The 16,577-nt window shown below is 40.4% G+C and overlaps 2 protein-coding genes across 5 annotated transcripts in view; one reads left to right on the top strand and one right to left on the bottom strand.

Annotated features, from left to right (window-relative positions):
• Nucleotides 1–5,540, top strand: part of LOC110949532 (RNA-binding protein with multiple splicing-like) — a 47,560-nt gene extending 42,020 nt beyond the window's left edge. For 3 of the 4 annotated variants that reach the window (XR_007939631.1, XR_007939632.1, XR_007939630.1), the window contains 2 exons: nucleotides 1,655–1,774; nucleotides 3,329–5,540. The gene's annotated coding sequence lies outside the window, so the exon portion shown is untranslated. Of the gene's footprint in view, nucleotides 1–1,654; nucleotides 1,776–3,328 lie in introns of those variants that run through there. The other variant, XM_051943579.1, reaches the window with a different exon arrangement.
• Nucleotides 5,541–13,510: 7,970 nt separating this feature from the next.
• Nucleotides 13,511–16,353, bottom strand: LOC110949533 (fatty acid-binding protein, intestinal-like). Its single transcript, XM_022191647.2, has 4 exons — nucleotides 16,007–16,353; nucleotides 15,693–15,865; nucleotides 14,460–14,567; nucleotides 13,511–14,347 (listed from the first exon to the last, which is right to left on the bottom strand). The coding sequence occupies exons 1-4, from the start codon at nucleotides 16,071–16,073 to the stop codon at nucleotides 14,297–14,299; spliced, it is 399 nt and encodes a 132-aa protein (XP_022047339.1). The 5' UTR covers nucleotides 16,074–16,353; the 3' UTR covers nucleotides 13,511–14,296.
• Nucleotides 16,354–16,577: the final 224 nt, after the last annotated feature.

Below are 16,577 nucleotides of genomic sequence, written 5' to 3'. Positions count from 1 at the left end.
GACCAGAGATAACCCAGACAGGAACATTCTCTGCATGAAACCTGGTTGAAAGGAAAAAAAGAAAAACATCCATGAGAAGCTGAGTCACCACCTACATTCTCCAACTCTGCTTGTTTACCTTTCTCACATTATGCGCCCGGGCCGAGTTATTGGATGTAACACATTAAACCGGCGAATCACTAAACCTCCTCCTAATCCGCACAGACATGTTCAATGATCAACTCAATCTTTAACCTCGGCGTCTCAGCCAGAACAAATAGGCTGATCTGGAAGTATGCGTCGCATCAGTTTAGCCGAGCGGCTGCAGAACGCATCGATTCCTTCATCCCTGATTGAACGCGCAATGGGGCATCGGCCGAACCAGCCGAGCCCCTTCAGAAAAACAGGAAACAGTTCCCAACATGACTCTCTTCTTCTTCTGCAACAGTCCAGCTCCTTCTGAAGGTCATGTTTGGTTTGCTAATTGTTTATTGTTCCAAAGAGCCCCGAACTCGAGTTACCACGGCCTCCAAGAGGTTTCTATTTTTGAGGATACATCTGGAGGAGGGCCGACCTTTCTCCTGGGTCTGCTGCTGGTGGTGGTGGTGGTGGTGGTGGTGGGCTGGTCATGGGAGATGTGGTTGTTGGGAAGAAGCTTCACATTAAGACATCCTGTGTTATAGCTACACTTGAAAGCTCCTGAGAAAACAGTTTAATAATTTCTTGTGTGCTTCTGTAGGAACATTATGGTTAAAATTACTATTAAGGGAATGCTTCAGTGATGTAAAAATTAAACATTTGAACAGAAAATCTGCTTTTTGCACTGGTGGTGTTCTGTTTGACAAATGACAAAGAGCATCTAACAAAAGGCATGCTGCAGGTAGTCTGTTGTTTTTTAAATGTGACCTAAAGTAGGGGACTAAAGTCTAAATGTTTGTCCCTTTTGAGTCTCACAACTTCCAGTGGCAGCAAACACCAAAGTTCCTAAAACTGCAGTTCCCCAAACGGCCACTAGAGGCAGGCCCAGGAACAGACTCGGTCCTGTCGTCCTCAATGTTCAAATGTCAAACTTTACAGCAGAAATAAACACAAACAAATGTATGTTTATATGTAAAAATACATATATTTAAAAAATGTGTATTTAAAAAATAATGTTATCATGTTTGATTGAAAAATTACACTATTTTTAACTGGTTTTGAATATTGTTATTTTACAGATATAGGATTTGAACTACTTTTCCATTTTTTGAATTATTATTTTTAATTACTAATCCATCCAAAGCTTCCATTAGCTTGTTTTAATCAGTCAGTAACAAAAAGTTTATTACATGCCATACATATGAGCTCTGATCATACTTCTAAGGTCTTTGCTCCAACCAGAGCAGCTGATGTCGGCTATAAAACCATTCTTCTTCCAGCTGAAGCCAGTTATTTCTTAATATGTCCACCTTTATACTCATTCTGAGGTCATAACGTTAATGAAAGAGCTTTAAAATTCTGGTTTGAGTGCAGTTTTTTGAGCTCGACCAATGTGACAGACCCCTTAAATTAAAGCACTCAACCTTCAAAATCTGGGCCATATAGTGATCAGTGCAACAGAACCACAGATTATGTGACCGTGAAGTAGAAATTAACACCTCGGGATTAGTTGTAACCAGTTACATTGCCTCCTCAGGTTCCTGATGTGTGATGGTGGCCGTGGCCGGCTGTGACGTTGCCGACTGCCTCTCGTGTCCTATTAGAAACCAGGAGGACCGAACCGACCCGACCCGGCTCTCGGAGCAGCGAACCGTCGGTGAGTTTACGAGCTTCACAACCAATGATCCCAACAGGCGAGGATGAAAAGGTGTCAAAAAAAAAAGGTGCGAGAGGCGGTATATGCCAGATTGACACAATGTCAACATTCATCCCTGTGTGTATTTTGCTCGACAGAACGCAGATCTGTGGGATGAAAAGTGTGTCTGGTCTTAACATAAGCATGTCTACATTACTGCCTTTAGTGCTGTGATTTTATGTTATGGGTGTGCACCAGTTCCACGTGTTCCCCTGTATTTGACCATCTTGAATTTGTCTGATTATTGTTTTTTGTGTGGTGAATACTGATTGAGTGGAGCGTGTGTAAAATCTGGGGTCAAAGATAGTAATAGTTATGAGTTAAATATTCTTAAAGAAAGTGCGGTCGTGCCAATTTTTGTCTCCTTTGCTGGAGCATTGTTTAAAGTGTCATAACTTGAAAAATAATGTAGCTGGAGTTGAGCAGGCTCATTGATCTGTACGTGTGGCCTTTGATGGTACAACCATGCATTGATAGAATAGTACAAATCAGTCTTATGATGGAGGAAATTTGGTCAAAAAAATTCTAGAGCTTGGAAATCAGATTTGATCTTCAAGGTGACCTCTAAGCAAAATAAAATTTCTGTCCACTCTGATATTCTACTGATTATAAAACCTTTTCCTACTGCCAGTTAGAGACATACTTTTGGAGAAAAACATTTAAGTTTTTTTCATTTTTGGCCAATATTGGGGCAGTCATTGAGCAGGTATGATGGTGAAACCACTCCAATAGTGTCCCAACTGGAAGAGTTCTGTAATATTGTTACAGAGCTAAAAGATAAATCATGGTTGTCCATATAGGTTTATGAAAAGTGGTATCATTTGTTTTGCTCTGTCAAAGCAGTTGTTGAGCATATTTGTTTATTGAGACAGAAGACAAACAACTTTTCTCAGTCTATGTTTATTCTGCAATGTTAAGTAGCTTGATATCAAGGACCGTTACTGTTCAGAGGACTATTGTTTACAAAATGTTTATCTGTAGCCGTCTTCCCAGACATGAATGAAGTTCACAGTATACAGAGTCTTTTGTGGAATGTGCAACAATCTCACTGGTCAAAAACTGATGGAGAGGAACCACGTTTAGCTCAGCCCTATTGTTGGTGTACAGGCATGTCCTTAGCCTCTTGGCATACGATCCCTCCAATCAGAAGATCCCAGATACTGTAAAGTAGACCCTCCCCAATAGGATTCATATGTATCTTGTTGCACCATTGAAGATCAGATGTACACATCAATGGGCCTGCCGAATTTCAGGACTGTAGTTGCAACATTTCTCAAGTTATGGCACTTCAAACATTTATCCACAGATTGGTGCGAGGAAAGCAACGCAAAAATTGACACAACCGAACCCTGTTTAAGAATATTCAACTCAAAAACTACCCATGATCCCAGATTTTACACATTTTACTAAACAACAGGCACAGAAGAAAAAAAAAGACAAATAAAAGACAGTCAAGTGTGGATTTTATTTATTTATCTGGTGAATTGAGGCGGCCATCTTGTCTTTGTCTTCCAGGCAGCGGCAGCCTCGCGGGCCTCAGGACAAACCAGACCTCAGCCTCCATCACACATCGAGCCCCTCCAAAGTCCCTCCAACTTGTTCTTTTTCCTTTTTTTCTTTTTTTTTTATACTGTTACATACTCGAGATTTTACTGCGGCGCTTTGGCTACACCTCCTCCGACGCCTGCGCGAAAGGTACCGACGAAGGTGCGTCCTTTGTCCACCGACTGACTGCATCGCCTGTTTAACGTCAGCGGGTGTCTCGCTTTGCATTCTTGTATATGCAAGTGTAAAGACGGACCACCGGGAAGGAGTGCAAAGACGCGTTTTTATGCAGCCACTTTGCAAGGCCAGACGAACGGAAGTGTGGCTAAAGTGCTACTGGGTAACGTTATTATATGACTATAATTATTACTATTCTGTATATCATTCATATTAATGTTATTATGATTATTAAATACATGTTGAAGCATGACTTTGCAAAAAAGAAAGAAAAAACAATGCTGTACATTTTTAGATATTTTAAAGAAATACAAAAAAGTATTTTTGTAATCAAGACGATGTTAAAGTGTGTGAGGAACTTTCATACATTTTATTTTATTTCGCCCTTTCGTGTTTTCGTGCCATTAGAAATAATACGTCAGCCCCTGCTATACCAAAGCAGTCCTGTCAGTTTCTACATGCTGTGTGGATTTTTTTTTTTTTTTTTGTCTTTACCTGATGAAAGCCGACAACAGAAGCCCTTTGTGTGGTCAACGCACCTGATCCAGCTCGTAAATCTGCAGTTTGAAGGTAATCAGACGTGTTAAAAAGAGGCATTGACAGGAATAAGCCATCGCCGGTGAAGGTAGACTGACCCAAACTGAGCTCTGCTATAATTAGGAAATCTGCTCCTTCGATGTGTAGCAGGAGGACGGCAACACAGTATAGAGAAACAAAAGACCAAAGGCATTTTTCTTTTTTCTTTTTTTTTCTTTTACACTGGAGAGCTTTTTCATTTTTTGACTGCTTTGTAGTCTGATTTCTTATGAAGTATGACATTATTTTTCGCTGCATGTCCCTTTTGGTGTCACTCCAAAGAGCCGCTCTGCATCTGAAAGGACGTCCACTTTAAGCAATTTGTCTCTTTTGTCTATTTTTAGGGAGAGCCAATGTGTTTTTTGTAAAGTTTGAATTTACATAGTGATGATTGGAGTGTTAAAAAAGAAAAACAAAATAATCTTTTGTAATCTCCCTGGGCCTGCAATAACGTCTTCGCTGTACGACATATCATCCACTTGATCGTATTTCTGTGACATTTTGACGCCAGGACTCGTGTCGCATTTGTGCAAAAACAAACCGTGATTCTTGTACTTTTCTGATGAAGTCACATTTCACCGTGGTGTGACAATCAAAAACCTGAAATACTGTAAAATGTTCCCGTTTTTCCTGCCCAGGTTGTGTACAATCATATTGGACCGGTTGAGTCATATACAGTAGTCAGTGTTTGTAATGAATAATGATAATATGCATCATATACTGTATATCATATCGACTGATTTTCTGAAGCGGTTTTTGCTTTTACATTTTTTTAAAGCCGAGTGTGGCACCAAAATTTATTAGAACAAGTATTTATAAAAATGTGTGTGCGTGTGTGTGTGAGAGTGTGTTTTTTAATGGTCTTTTTAAAGCCCATCCTATAATTCATTGTAAGTATTATTGTAAGTTCAAATTGTATATTCATTTGGTAATTTTTCTAGAGCTTCTTTTTTTTTTTCTTTTTTTGTCCAATTAGAGCATACTGTATGTGATGTGTGAATACTGTTTTATCTACATAATTCACTGTGAAATCCGGAGGAAAAACTGCTCTTTGAACGAATGGGTGTTGTTGTGTTTTTGCCAGCAGGATGGTACAGAAGCTCCTGGAGATTAATACGACGATCCCTCCCTGTTTTTGTCGATGAGAAATATTCCTTTTCAGTATAACGTGTGCGTAGCTGTGTGTTCTGTGCATGTTCACGGCATGTGTGTGATCCTAATTTTCCTTTTTTTTTCTTAATGCATACAGTACTGTTGATATTTATGTACTTTTAGCCGCTGTAAGGAGAAACTGTATTTCGGTGAATTGCAGAGGTTCGTTTGAAACTGAAAAAAAAAAAAGAAGAAAAGTTGATCAAAATGAGAAGTTTTTAAGAAAATGTTAAATGAAGACATTTCAGGCCATCTGCCATTAAAGATTGCCATTATCGCCGCTGTCATGGTTACATTATTTATCTCCTTTATGGATCTTACCGTTGGTGATGAAGAATATTTGAAATGTCATCCCAGTTTTGATAAAAGGCAGTAAAAGAATATGTGCTGACTTCAAATTTAACCTGAAAACATTTTGCGATTATTGTGAGTGGGACAGGTGGCTAAAGCATTTTAGCTAGCAAGCTAACAAAACGAAACACTTATACACAATATAAGATTCATTACATTTCCATTAAGATCTTTCCTTGAGAGAAAGTACACGTAATGTTATGAGAATGGAGTGAACTTCTAAATAGCATTACCTAGCTCACTTTGTTAGCATTAGCTTGCTTGCTAAGTCACTTTAGCTTCTCTTACAGGGATTCTTCCAGTGATGCTACAGCAACATGTGAACATCTGGTCCCAAGTGTGTCAGACCATTCTTTAGCTGTGTGTTAGCACTACAGAGACTGATCTGACTGCACCTCAATATCATCATATCTGCTATAGGAGGGAATACTCTTACTTATTTGTATTTCTTTAAACCAAAATCCATTAAAATCCCCTTAGTGACAGGGCATGACGACAATAATTTCCTAGTCGCAACCCACCACACTTAAAATTTCAAAGTTTTCCAAAGACTTGAATCATACAGTAAGACAATCCTGTATATTTTTTGCATATTCAGAGCATCGAAAGGTCTGACTTTACAAGGTGTTCATGTAAAGTACTGTGCTGCTTGCTAAAGTAGTTTCTAGTCTCTCCTTCCCTTCTCTTCTTGCAGTTCATCCTGCAGTTGGGATCGCTGAAAAATTTGGCTGCTACGCTTCTACAAAACACCTTAAGTCCCAACACCGTTCCACTGATGTTATTAGCATTCAAAGTGATGTATTTTAAGCCCAGATTTGGTCATTTTTGGCTGCACTCAGATGCCACCTTTTACCCACATACGAGCAGAAATCCACTTGCATGCGGCTCCACTCCTTCCTCATCTCTCACACTTGTCACTGGATAACACCTCCTCCACAATCCTGTGAGACCATCAAAACATGATGTGGGATCCTTTAAAGTGGTTTGTGTACCGGGGGAGCAGCAGACCTCTCCCTGCCCTCTATAAGAATAGCCTGCTGAACCCAGGGGCTGCCGACTCCTGAGACAGAGGCCACAGCCAATTTAGTTTCTCGCTTCGCTGTCGACACTCGCTGCTGTCTGCTCGGTCACACCAGGTGGTTTCTCACATGACACGTTCGAGCCCTCAGGTGTTCACGCGGGGTGTTGCACTACAGAAAAGTGGGGGATAAAAGTGTGTGCGAGCTTTCATATTCATCTGCATGCATCCACCCAGCCAGCCGACACTTTGTAATGGTGTTACTCCCGTGACAAGTCCATTAAAGAGGTGTTGCTGTCTCCTTTCACTCATCCTCTCACAGCTGCAGAATGTCAGATCAATGTCCTTGCAGAGAAGCAGCTCTATTTTCTCTGCACTAGAACAGAGTTACATTTTAAAAGCCCTCTACCTGAATTAATCTGTTGCCTGTCAACTGCAGTGAAACATTGACCAAACATTACAAACTGCAGCTAAAAAGAGTCGGTAGTTTCACAGTGTGTCTGGGGCGCATTTAACGCATCAGTTCCCAAACGGTTTAGCTTGTGCCCTCTTTAAATTGTCATTTGTTGAGGCCTGGAGGGGGTGAAACTCTCCTGAATAACCTAGAGAATGGTCACAAAGCTGTGAGGCTGAGCTTACAGACGGGCTATGAGCTGAATGCTAATGTCAGCATATTAACATGCTGATGTTAAGCAGATCAGCCAAGACTCTAAAACCACTGGCAGGTGGAGTCAGTAGCATTGATCATCTCGTTATAATACAATGTTCTGCAGAGAAACTTTGAGTCCTAGTGTTCACGTAGATGCTACTTTGACATATACCATCCACTTAAATATTGTTGCAGACCAAGCACACATATGCTGTATCTCAAAATCTGCTCAGAAATAACTCAAAGAACAAGACCAAGAGCTCAAGGTGTTGACTCTCCAGGTCCTGATCAAAGCATCTGCCAGAACAAGACTTACCTGGAGCCGAACAATATGATATTTTGCTTTATGAACAAAACGGCAAAAGCCAGACAAAACAGACAAAAACATGAAAAACAAGACAAAATGTGATAAAAACAAAACACAAAATGACAAAAAATGAGACAAAGGACATGAAAGAGACAAAAAATTGGACAAGTTACAAAGCGACAAACGTGAACAACAATCAAAACAACAAAAAAGTAAGCAAACAACACAAGTGAGGCAAAAAAACACACAGAAAATGACACAAATGATACACAAACGACAACAATAAGACACAAAACAATGTGCCATTCTCCAGATCTATGTCTGTACTGTGTAGAATGGTCTGACTGCACCTCATTATCACTTTGGCTTGCTTGTGTCGCTTTATACTCATCTTAATCACATTGGATGGAGCTAAGTGAAGGATGCAGCAACGTTTTTCCTGCCAAATAAAGACGGTGGAATTGTTTTGGCAGACACAAGGAGGCAAGTACCTTGAATTAAATGGCAAATTCACTAGAAAATGCTAGCAGGGCTGCCTTACTGCAGGATTCAAATCTGCAAATGCACATCCAAAGGCAGACTGACACCCAAAGTCAATATCTGGTGACTCAGACTAGTTTTGGGGTGAATAAATTAGTCTGCTCTGTGTTGTCAGAAGGTGGCAGTAGAGGCGATATGACACAAAGTAGAAGAAGTCAGCTGCTACAAAAGCCCCAAAGATGAAGAAAAAAACGCCAACAAAACCTAGGCCAATGTAAGACCACAAAATGGAGACAAGTCTTTGTCTCAAGGATTGTGTTCAGTTATGCAATTTGTGATCATTCTTTTCAAGTCAGCTGACGGTGGCCACATCTCATGCTGTCTGGAGTCTCCACAAACAGCTGATCAGTCATGTGAGTTAAATGTTTCCGACATCAGAACCTACATGAGGTGTTTTAACACTTTTGCAAGCAGGGATAAAAACATTTTTGGGCAAGATTTGTTGAAAGTTGCTGCTTCCATTTGAAAAAAAACAGAAGTCCATCTCCATTTTGTCATGCTAATGAAGGTTGGAATCTAAAAGTCAAAAAGTAGCCTACACCTCCCCAGATCTGTCTGTAGCTTATCATTACCATACCTTTAATCTAATATCTTCTCCAAATGTTTGGCACGTCTGAGCTGCACTCTGACTTGAATTTTCCAGTAGGGGCAAGACCGATTTGTGGCACTGGCAGCTAGCAGTGACACTTTTTGTGGCACCGCCGTGGTGCCACGGTTAATGCCACTGTTTGGGCGAGATGCCACTGCCTCAGCGGCATTTCCAGTGGCCTCTGGAGATGCCAGCAGAGGTGCCACGGTTAATGCCACTGTGAGGTGCCACAGTTAATGCCACGGGCTGGTAGAGATGCCACATTTTAAGCCAGTAGGCTACTTTTACCGCTGTTTGGACAAGATGCTGTGCTTAATGTCACTCTTTTGGGGAGATGCCACTACTACTACTATCTGGATGGGGTTATCCGATTCTGTGGTTTGTCCGGTGACCGAACTAGTGGTCGTTGCCCCTAGGGGCGCTAAAGACACTAGTTATTTGAGGGAAGAAACTGCTGCCAAATGCTGGCAGACTGGAGTAATGTGAAACAAATTCATCTTCAGTTCTCTTGAAATAGGCTATTTTATTTCCATTTTCTTTCAGTTGTTACACATGTTGTGTGGATTGTCACCAGAAAATATGTTTACTAAAACTGTTTGAAATAACTTGTCTGCGTGCTTTCTTGATTATTACAGCCTTTACCAGGCGTGGGTTACAACTGCCACAAAGATGCCACAGCTGATGTTGCTTTTTGGGAAAGATGCCAGGGATGTAAACATGATACATGAATAAAAGCATATAAACAATTGTGCTACAATTTTGAGGAACAATTTTACAGTTTATATGTTCTACATATCTAAGTCTACTTCTGTAGACTTTGACTTGGTCTGACTGTGCCGTTACTGGACTGTCATGTCTTATGCTGTTTATCTTTCAGTTACATCTTTCAATCATGCATTTTGCCTCAGGTTTTGAAAGTAATATGTTGCCAAAATATGTTTCTTGTAGAGACCACAGATCCAGACATGTCATGCTCACAGTGTCAGTACATTAAACCAATCAGCCTTGAAACCAGCCTTCTGGTTCTTCTGGTATATTGCACAAAGAAGAAGGTATTTCAGGTGTTAATTAGCCTAGTCTTAACAGGTGATAGAGATCACAACATGCTTGATTTTTCAAACCAGGCAAAAGGATTATAAAATCCAGACTAATAAAACTGTTGCATCTTAACAATAATACCAGGTCCACACGTTCAAACCAGGGGTGAAAGTAGTTTTAAATTCTTGCCGGAACTATTAGTAATAGTTCCGGACCGTTCCGGCTTACTTTCACCCCATTCCTTCGATGCTAGCCATTGTAAATCCTGTTGAAAGTTTTTCAGCCAATCACAAGAATGTGTGGAATTTCACGTGTAATTTATTGCTCGTCCCAGTGCAATAAATCAAGCGCACCTATTTGCTATTGGCTGCTACTGGCCATAACAATCGCTGTGTTACGGAAGTAGACACGCATGCGCACTCACGTACTGCTGAGTGAACTCCGGTCGATATCTATGGATAGCAGGCAGGCCGGGCGGCGTACCGGCGTACCCATAGATACCGGTGGAAGAGCGGCGTACCGCCAGCAGATCTTTTGCCGGTACGCAGTTCCGGACTTTCCGGCTAACTTTCACCCCTGGTGGCATCTCCCTCAGACAGCGGAATAAACCATGGCATCTCGCCCAAACAGTGGCATTAACCGTGGCATCCGGCTCAGTGCCACAAAAAGTGTCACTGCACAGTGGCATTAACCGTGGCACCGCAGCGGTGCCACAAAAAGTGTCACTGCTCGCTGCCAGTGCCACAAATCAGACCTGCTGTCTCTCGAATTTTAAGCAAAGCCTAAATATGTGAGGAGGTTTAGCTACTGGATTGGGCACTGACTAATTCCTGAGTCATCACAGTGCACAAAGGCCTGCACAGTCACTGTCTAAGCACTGATTGGTCCGAGCGGGGTTGATTCTTCTTGGAAACATTTCCCAACCAAACTCCTGACGCTCCCCACTGCTCCGCCAGAGTCTTTGAGATCAGATAAGCTGTCAGAGTGAGTCAGTGGGTTAGAACTGGTGTGTTCTGTCGGCTTTTTCTTTGTCCGCCCCCCTGGTTGGACCCCGAGCTCCGACTTCTCTACCAGATTCCAGATTTTATTTTAATACCTCCTGATCCAGTCATTTAGTCTGTGCAAACAGGGTGTGTGTCATATGATAAGTTCACAGAGGATGACATCATTGAACGAGCAGGTCTTTTATTTCCTTAGAGCTCCACAGCGTCACCTAGTGGGCAAATGAAGACACTACAGCATCCACCTGCTGTTCTCATAATGGGTGAAGTGTAAAAATACTCCTTTACCAGCAGTTTTCATCACATTTTCACTGTGTTCAACTGCATATAGTGCTGCTTTGTCTTCTTTCAAATCACTTAACTAAATATTTTTATATATGTTCTGTCACAAAAATTTACTAATAATTAACTTGTATGATTGTAGCCCTTTTTAAGGTTTTAACCCCTATTTTTTTATTCAAAGAATTATTTTTCTTTTGTTCTTACCTTATTTATCTATTTTTTTAAATACAATAATTTTTAAGCTAATTTTTGAATAATTTATTAGATTTTTAAAAAACATTATTTACCCTATTTTCTTTTATTTTGTAACAAAAGAACAATTTATAGAATTTTTAGTTTGTTCTGTTTAGTTTTTCTATATTCTAGATTTTTAATTTAGTATCTTTTACCATATTTAACTCTAATTTACCACATTTGGCTTCTGTATTCTTTTCTCTTACTGTTCACCTTCTTGAGAATCCTCTATTTTTGTTCAGTTGTTTTTGGCCAAGTATTATTGCCTTCATTACATATTATCTGGCATACGGTCTAAATTTGACCCACTTTAGAAAGAGTCAGGCTCTTAAATCAGTTTAATCCATCATGTTTTCATTTGCATCTACCTGTACTATGATGCTGCTGATTTGAAAACACAAAGAAAGCAGCAGCAGTGAAACCAGCTCGGCCCTGCAGCGTCGGAGGGTCTCAGGGGTTTTCATCCCCTCGGTGGGTTTCAGGGGGAAGCTGCTGTTCAAAGCAGCCAGATTATCGCTGCTTTTACCTCCATGAAAGCTGCTGCCAGTCAGGACTCAGTGGGAAGCTGCAGCGATCGATCAGACATCAGCTCAGAGAGTCCGTGTCATTGATTCAGAATCTGCAATATTGGACGAGTAGATCAAATAAAGAAGGAGCTGAAATATGAAAAACAACTGAAGTCGTCATGAAAAGTTCATCTTTGAGCTCCTATTAACAAAATACTTGATTATTTAGAAGTCAGCTAGTAATATCTTCTGAACCACATGTAGCTGCATGTCGCCATAATACAAAACTAAACGTATAGCATACTTTTAATATCGAATACTTTGGTCGCAAAACAAGAAAAACAGTTATTTTTGTTGAATTTTCATAACTGATAGAGCAGGTTTGACAAGTAGTACCACAAATAAGATCTGCAGTGGTGGATTTGTCGTAGGATCGCAATCACGTGATCATCAGAAACCAGCTGACGTAGTGTTCACTTGTTGTAATACAGTGACGCTATCTTGCAATGATACAGAAATCTTTTAACGAATCCATGGATCCAGATTATAAGTCGCACCACTGTCAAAATCTAATCAGGTGGTCCTTGTGTCATTTCTGACCATCCCTGAAAATTTCATCCAAATCCATTATTCTGTTTTTGGGTAATGTTGTGCACAGACAAACTAACAGACAGACAAACGTACGCCAATCGGCACATAACTCTGCTGCTTTCCTTGGCGGAGTAAAACTATTGATAGATAATCTGATCTAAGAATAGTTTAATATACTGCAAATATCAGAATATCTATGGATCTTTTAGTTGTCAAACCTGCTCTATCAGTTATGAAAATTTAACAAAAATACCTTTTTTCTTATTTTTAGGATCAAGTATTTGATATAAAAGTACTTTTTTTATTTGTTGGTTTGTTACATTAATTTGTGCTCAAAGATGGTACTTTTTATTTTCATATTTCAACTTTCTGTACTCAGATTATTTGAGCTACTTGTCTACTGTTGCAGATTCTGAATTGATGACATTGTGAGAAGTACGTGGGAAAATTTCAGCTTTTTCTGTTGAATAGTTTCTGAGATATTGTCGGTTAAACAGCCTCGATCTTTAATGTGAGAAAAAGCCTGCTAGAAGTGTTTTAAAGTACAAATTTTTCAAAACATATATATAATAATTGGCATATATTTGATATGAGATACCAAAAGTACCCACACATATGTATAAATATTCATATTTTATGCTTTAAAAATTTCATGCCAATCTGACATGACTGAGCAGAAATGCTTTGAAAAGTAAACCAGGAACAATCACAATCACAGCAGACAGAAGTTACTATATTTTGGCCCTAAAGTGAACTGATACTGATCCATTCCTGATATTTTCAGTGTCTAACAGTGTTTGTGGACTAAAGATGGACTTGCGCTGCCCTCTGGTGTCCATAGGAGCACATTGCACTCATGAAAAAAGTTCCATTGTTCCATCTCGCTACAACGTCATCATGTGCTTGTTTCCTCGAGGGTCTTCTAAAGATAGAACTCCATCACCAGACACCATGAGATCACGCTGCAGTCGTGGAAATGCTCACTTATAAGGCTCATAAAATCAGAGTCGTGATCTTTGTCCTTTGAGATGAAGTTTACACAGCGGGGGTTGAATCAGCATCACGGGTTGGACTTTGGAGACTCTATTATCAGGTTTTATTGACATTTAATCCATTTAATGACACCAACATGACACTTGAGTGACACACAAAAGCTGCTTTATTGTAAAACACTCTACACCATCAGTTCTATTTGTGCAAATTAAAGTATTTCCCAAAATCTAATGCCTGTAATCATTACTGGGTGGAGCTGCTGTCGTTTTGAGGCAGATGACAGCAAATCAAGCTCAACAAGTGAGACATTAAAAGGGACAGTTCACCCAAAATACCCAAAACAGTTGGGTTTAATGCAGTAGCTTTGAAATAAGTGGACAGTTTTCTGCATTTTCATCTCTTTAGTTGTGAAATCCACCAAAACATGAAGGATTTTCATTGGTTTTGAGTTGCAAATGCATTGCCCAGTAGCTCTCTTGGAAATGAATGGTACCAGTGGAAAGTGTTGCCAATACCTGCTGTGGCTTTGTTTCTGGAGAATGCCGTTGAGTTTTTTAAATGGGATTCTTCAAGAAAAACCAGTAAAGCGTCAAAATAGTTGGACAGGAGTGGAAAAGAATCAAACAGATTTATTCAGCGACACTAGAGGCATCTGAAACGCCATGATTTGGGTGAACTGACCGTTTAAATGGGTCATTTCTAGCTGCTGTTTTGACTGTTTTCTTTGCAGCTCCACATCTCTACTGGAAACTTCTTCAGCTGACCAGTTTACTGTTTCACACTTTTCTTTTCTCCTCATTGGTTCTTCTGTCTAAACTTTGCCAACATTTTGAGGTATATTGTAATAGAATATCTTCTCTTAACTGTGTCCTGTAGTTAGAAAAATCCATACTGTGTCTATAAAAACAATAACGTACGAAGTGCAGCATCCAGGTTACTGCTTCTTGAAGATCCTCCTGGCTTCCACGCCTTCGTAGCTGTAGCTCTGTGGGGGAGAGACAAAGGTGTGGCAACTTTAAGCAAACCAAACCGCAGTAATTAACATACGGCTCTGAGTTGAAATCAGGATCGATGAGGCTCATGTGGACCTTACTGACCTGCACCATCTCTCCGCCCACCAGAGTCCTGGTGGTGGTCAGGGCTTTGCCGTTGTCTTTCCTGGTGAACTTGCCTTTCAGCATGTCGCCCTCCATCTCCCACGCTCCCTGTTATAAATACACAGCAGTGCCGTTCTTATGGTATGTTGTGTATAAACTCACTGCGGATTCACTGGAGCCTCTCCGTTGCTTTTGGTTGCAGCTTTGCTTGGCTCGGTTTCCGCTTTTCCGAAGCGGCAGTGAATCCGTCAGTGTTCAAAATAAGACAGATTTTCCAGAAGCAAAAGATGGAAAATCTCTTATTCCATCTCAGAGCATCAGGTTCCGTCTGATCGACCGTCTCGGATTGCTTTGAAACTTTTTTTTTTAATCATTAACTTTGGATATTTAAAATGGTAGCCAATAAAATTAGCAAAATTTTAAAAAAATGCCTGTAGACACACTTTCAGCGGGTTTTACGTACGCTGAAATTTGAGGCTATTTTGAAAAACATCCCAGGAATTATTAAAGATGAAAACCTGCAATTTTCACTGTTATTTCTCATCATGTCATTGATTCAGAATTGACAATATTGGACAAGTAGATCAAATAATCGTTGGTTATGGGTGAGTTAACATAGATGAAAAAAGTCATCATAAGTCCTATCTTTGAGCTCAAATTAACAAGTTTTTAACATTTTTTTGGTTATTGGGTTGGGTGTTTTGGTTGAACTTTCATAGTTGATTGACAAGTTGTAGCACAAAAATATTGGTGGATATTCTGATTCAATTAGAACAGTTTCAACATGGTTCTCCAAATATAGTGTATTAATTTATCAATATATTATTTTTTCTGCTTGGATCAAACTAGTTTGTCTGCATTATCAATTATGTTGATTTGAGCTCAAAGAGGGAACTTTCCATGACAACTAATCATTTTTTCATATTTCAACTCCCCCCACAATCAAAGATTACTTAATCTACTTGTCTATTTTATCGATTCTGAATCAATGAGATGATAAGAAATGAAAGAGAAAATGTCAAACGGCTTCAAATTTTGAAAAAAAAATCAAACCCTGCTGAACTCAGTCAACTTTTTGACTGTTTTCTCAGAAACTATTTGACATTTGAAGCTAAAATTTCACAGATAACTTTACAAATATCCATATCTTACGCTCTAAAGGATTCAGGCCAATCCGAGATGGCTGAGCAGAACCTGATGCAGAAACCTGACTGTTTGACCGTGAGGACTCACTGCGAGTTCGGTTCCATCGGCCAGATCGTATTCGAACTGGACGCCCAGCGTGAAGTCGATCTCTTTGCTTCTGAAGGTGCTCGACTCCTTGACGTGGAACTTGTCTCCGTTCTGCTCGATGGTGATCTTCAGGTTGTCGTGTTCTGCCAGCTTCCGTTTCATGAGATTAACGCCTTCATGACAACAGCAGAAACATGTAGCTGGATTAATATGGAATCAAGATTGAGTCCAGAGACAGATCTACACTTAGAAACAGCTGACAGAACGTTCGCTGGCCTCATAAAGTGGATCATAAATCCAGTTTATAGTCTCACCCATCTGCTCCATGAACTTGTCATAGTTCTCGCTGCGGTCAACCTTCCAGGTTCCGTTAAAGGTCATTTCTGCAGGCTGGTTGGGTTGAATCAGCTGGTGATGAAGCTCTAGCAGACCGTGGGACTGTTAATGCCCCCCTGGACTCAATTTATACCCTCCGCTGCCACTATCTGCCCCCTCCTACCAGAACTGGCACCGAGGATGCTCTTCTTTATCTCGCTGATTATCTGTCTGCTGATGTGGCCGTTTACAGACTGTGTCAAATGGAGGCCGATTGCTGCTCGACCTCGAGGACACGGTGATAAATGACTGCAGGGCAACTCCCCTCAGCTGAACACTGCAGCCCTGTTCTGAAGCGGAACACAAAGAGAACGACTTGAATGGAGGCCAACGGCAGCCACTCAGCCTCAGTCCTTCCTTTGTCGCCCCGTTTGTGCCTGGCGTGAAAATCACTTTCTGTTTGACAACTTCAGCTGGCATTCCTACTGTAGTAGAAAAAACTTTACTCTGGAAGCTTTCCATTTGTTCAGCAAGGACAAGGCGCAAACAAATGCAAAGATTTGCATCCAG

This window comes from Acanthochromis polyacanthus, chromosome 23, assembly GCF_021347895.1.
Source record: "Acanthochromis polyacanthus isolate Apoly-LR-REF ecotype Palm Island chromosome 23, KAUST_Apoly_ChrSc, whole genome shotgun sequence".
Classification (NCBI taxonomy): Eukaryota; Metazoa; Chordata; class Actinopteri; family Pomacentridae; genus Acanthochromis; species Acanthochromis polyacanthus.
The sequence above is the reverse complement of the archived record's forward strand: the minus strand, read 5'-3'. Positions and strand labels throughout refer to the sequence as shown.

Excerpts from the sequence above, each read along its gene's own strand:
- LOC110949533 (XM_022191647.2), bottom strand. The coding sequence starts at position 16,073 with ATGACCTTTAACGGAACCTGGAAGGTTGACCGCAGCGAGAACTATGAC. Across the intron at positions 14,568-15,692 it reads CCGATGGAACCGAACTCGCA|GGAGCGTGGGAGATGGAGGG; the intron begins GTGAGTCCTCAC and ends TATTTATAACAG. Across the intron at positions 14,348-14,459 it reads TGGGCGGAGAGATGGTGCAG|AGCTACAGCTACGAAGGCGT; the intron begins GTCAGTAAGGTC and ends TCTCCCCCACAG.